General features: G+C 55.9%; 1 protein-coding gene across 1 annotated transcript in view; it reads left to right on the top strand.

Moving 5' to 3' along the window:
* Nucleotides 1–1,118, top strand: part of WDR66 (WD repeat domain 66) — a 46,345-nt gene that overhangs the window by 5,965 nt on the left and 39,262 nt on the right. The window contains exon 5 of the mRNA XM_015567338.1: nt 345–348. Within this exon, the coding sequence (XP_015422824.1) occupies nt 345–348 (4 nt within the window). The remainder of the gene's footprint in view (nt 1–344; nt 349–1,118) is intronic.

The raw sequence follows: 1,118 nt of genomic DNA, 5'->3' as shown, positions 1-1,118 counted from the left end.
GTTCTGGTAGAATATCTGCTACTGTGACCAGCAGGCAGTGAACAGTGCCTTGCGTTCGGGGAGGTGAAGCCAGGGATGGGGCACAGGTGAGTGGGAGGTTGCCCGGGAAGCCCGGCTATCTTGTTGCCTCGAGGCCTGATGGACACGGCCTGGGCGAATTTCCCATTTACGATTCTTGGTTCTTTCAGCCCAGAAACTCCGTTTGTTGTGCCCCAGAGTGGCCTGGGCTGAGGGGAGCCAGGTCGCCCTCCCCGGCTTGGAGGCCCAGAGAAGTGAGGACTGTCCCCGTCCAGTCATACCTGTTGTTTTCCTTTCCCATGGCTGCTGCGCGAAAGGACCACCAGCTGGGTGGCTTAAAATGACAGATTTCTCAGTTCTCGAGTCCAGCAGTCGGAAGCCGGCTGGTTCCGACTCTCCTGGGAGAGTCTGTCCCATGTCCTCTCCCAGCTGCTGGTGGCGGCCGGCGAGCCCCAGGGCTCATGGCTAGGAGGCCAGTCCTCCAGGCTGTTTCCATCCTCACATGGCCTTTCCCCCTACACGTCTCTCTGTGCCTTCTCTTCTGTGCGGACACCAGTCATTGGATTCAGGGCCCACCCTCGTCCAGTGTCACCTCATCTGAACCGAATTAATTACATCTGCAGACCCTGTTTCTAAATGAGATCACACTCGGAGGTTCTGGGTAGACAGGAATTTCACTCCAGACCACTGCCCTAACCTGCCGGGATTGTGGGGAGAGCGGCCCGCACAGTGCCTGGCGCCTCTTCTCTGAAGCTCCTCCTCCCCAGGCCCCGCAGGCCCCTTGCAGTCGCTCTCATCTGAACCGAATTAATTACATCTGCAGACCCTGTTTCTAAATGAGATCACACTCGGAGGTTCTGGGTAGACAGGAATTTCACTCCAGACCACTGCCCTAACCTGCCGGGATTGTGGGGAGAGCGGCCCGCACAGTGCCTGGCGCCTCTTCTCTGAAGCTCCTCCTCCCCAGGCCCCGCAGGCCCCTTGCAGTCGCTTATCCTTTGATTTTTTTCTTTCTTCTTCTTTTTTAAAAAAATATATTTTATTGATTTTTTACAGAGAAGAAGGGAGAGGGATAGAGAGCCAGAAACATCGATGAGAGA

The sequence above is a fragment of the Myotis davidii genome, unplaced genomic scaffold, assembly GCF_000327345.1.
Source record: "Myotis davidii unplaced genomic scaffold, ASM32734v1 scaffold223, whole genome shotgun sequence".
NCBI lineage: Eukaryota > Metazoa > Chordata > Mammalia > Chiroptera > Vespertilionidae > Myotis > Myotis davidii.
The sequence above is the reverse complement of the archived record's forward strand: the minus strand, read 5'-3'. Positions and strand labels throughout refer to the sequence as shown.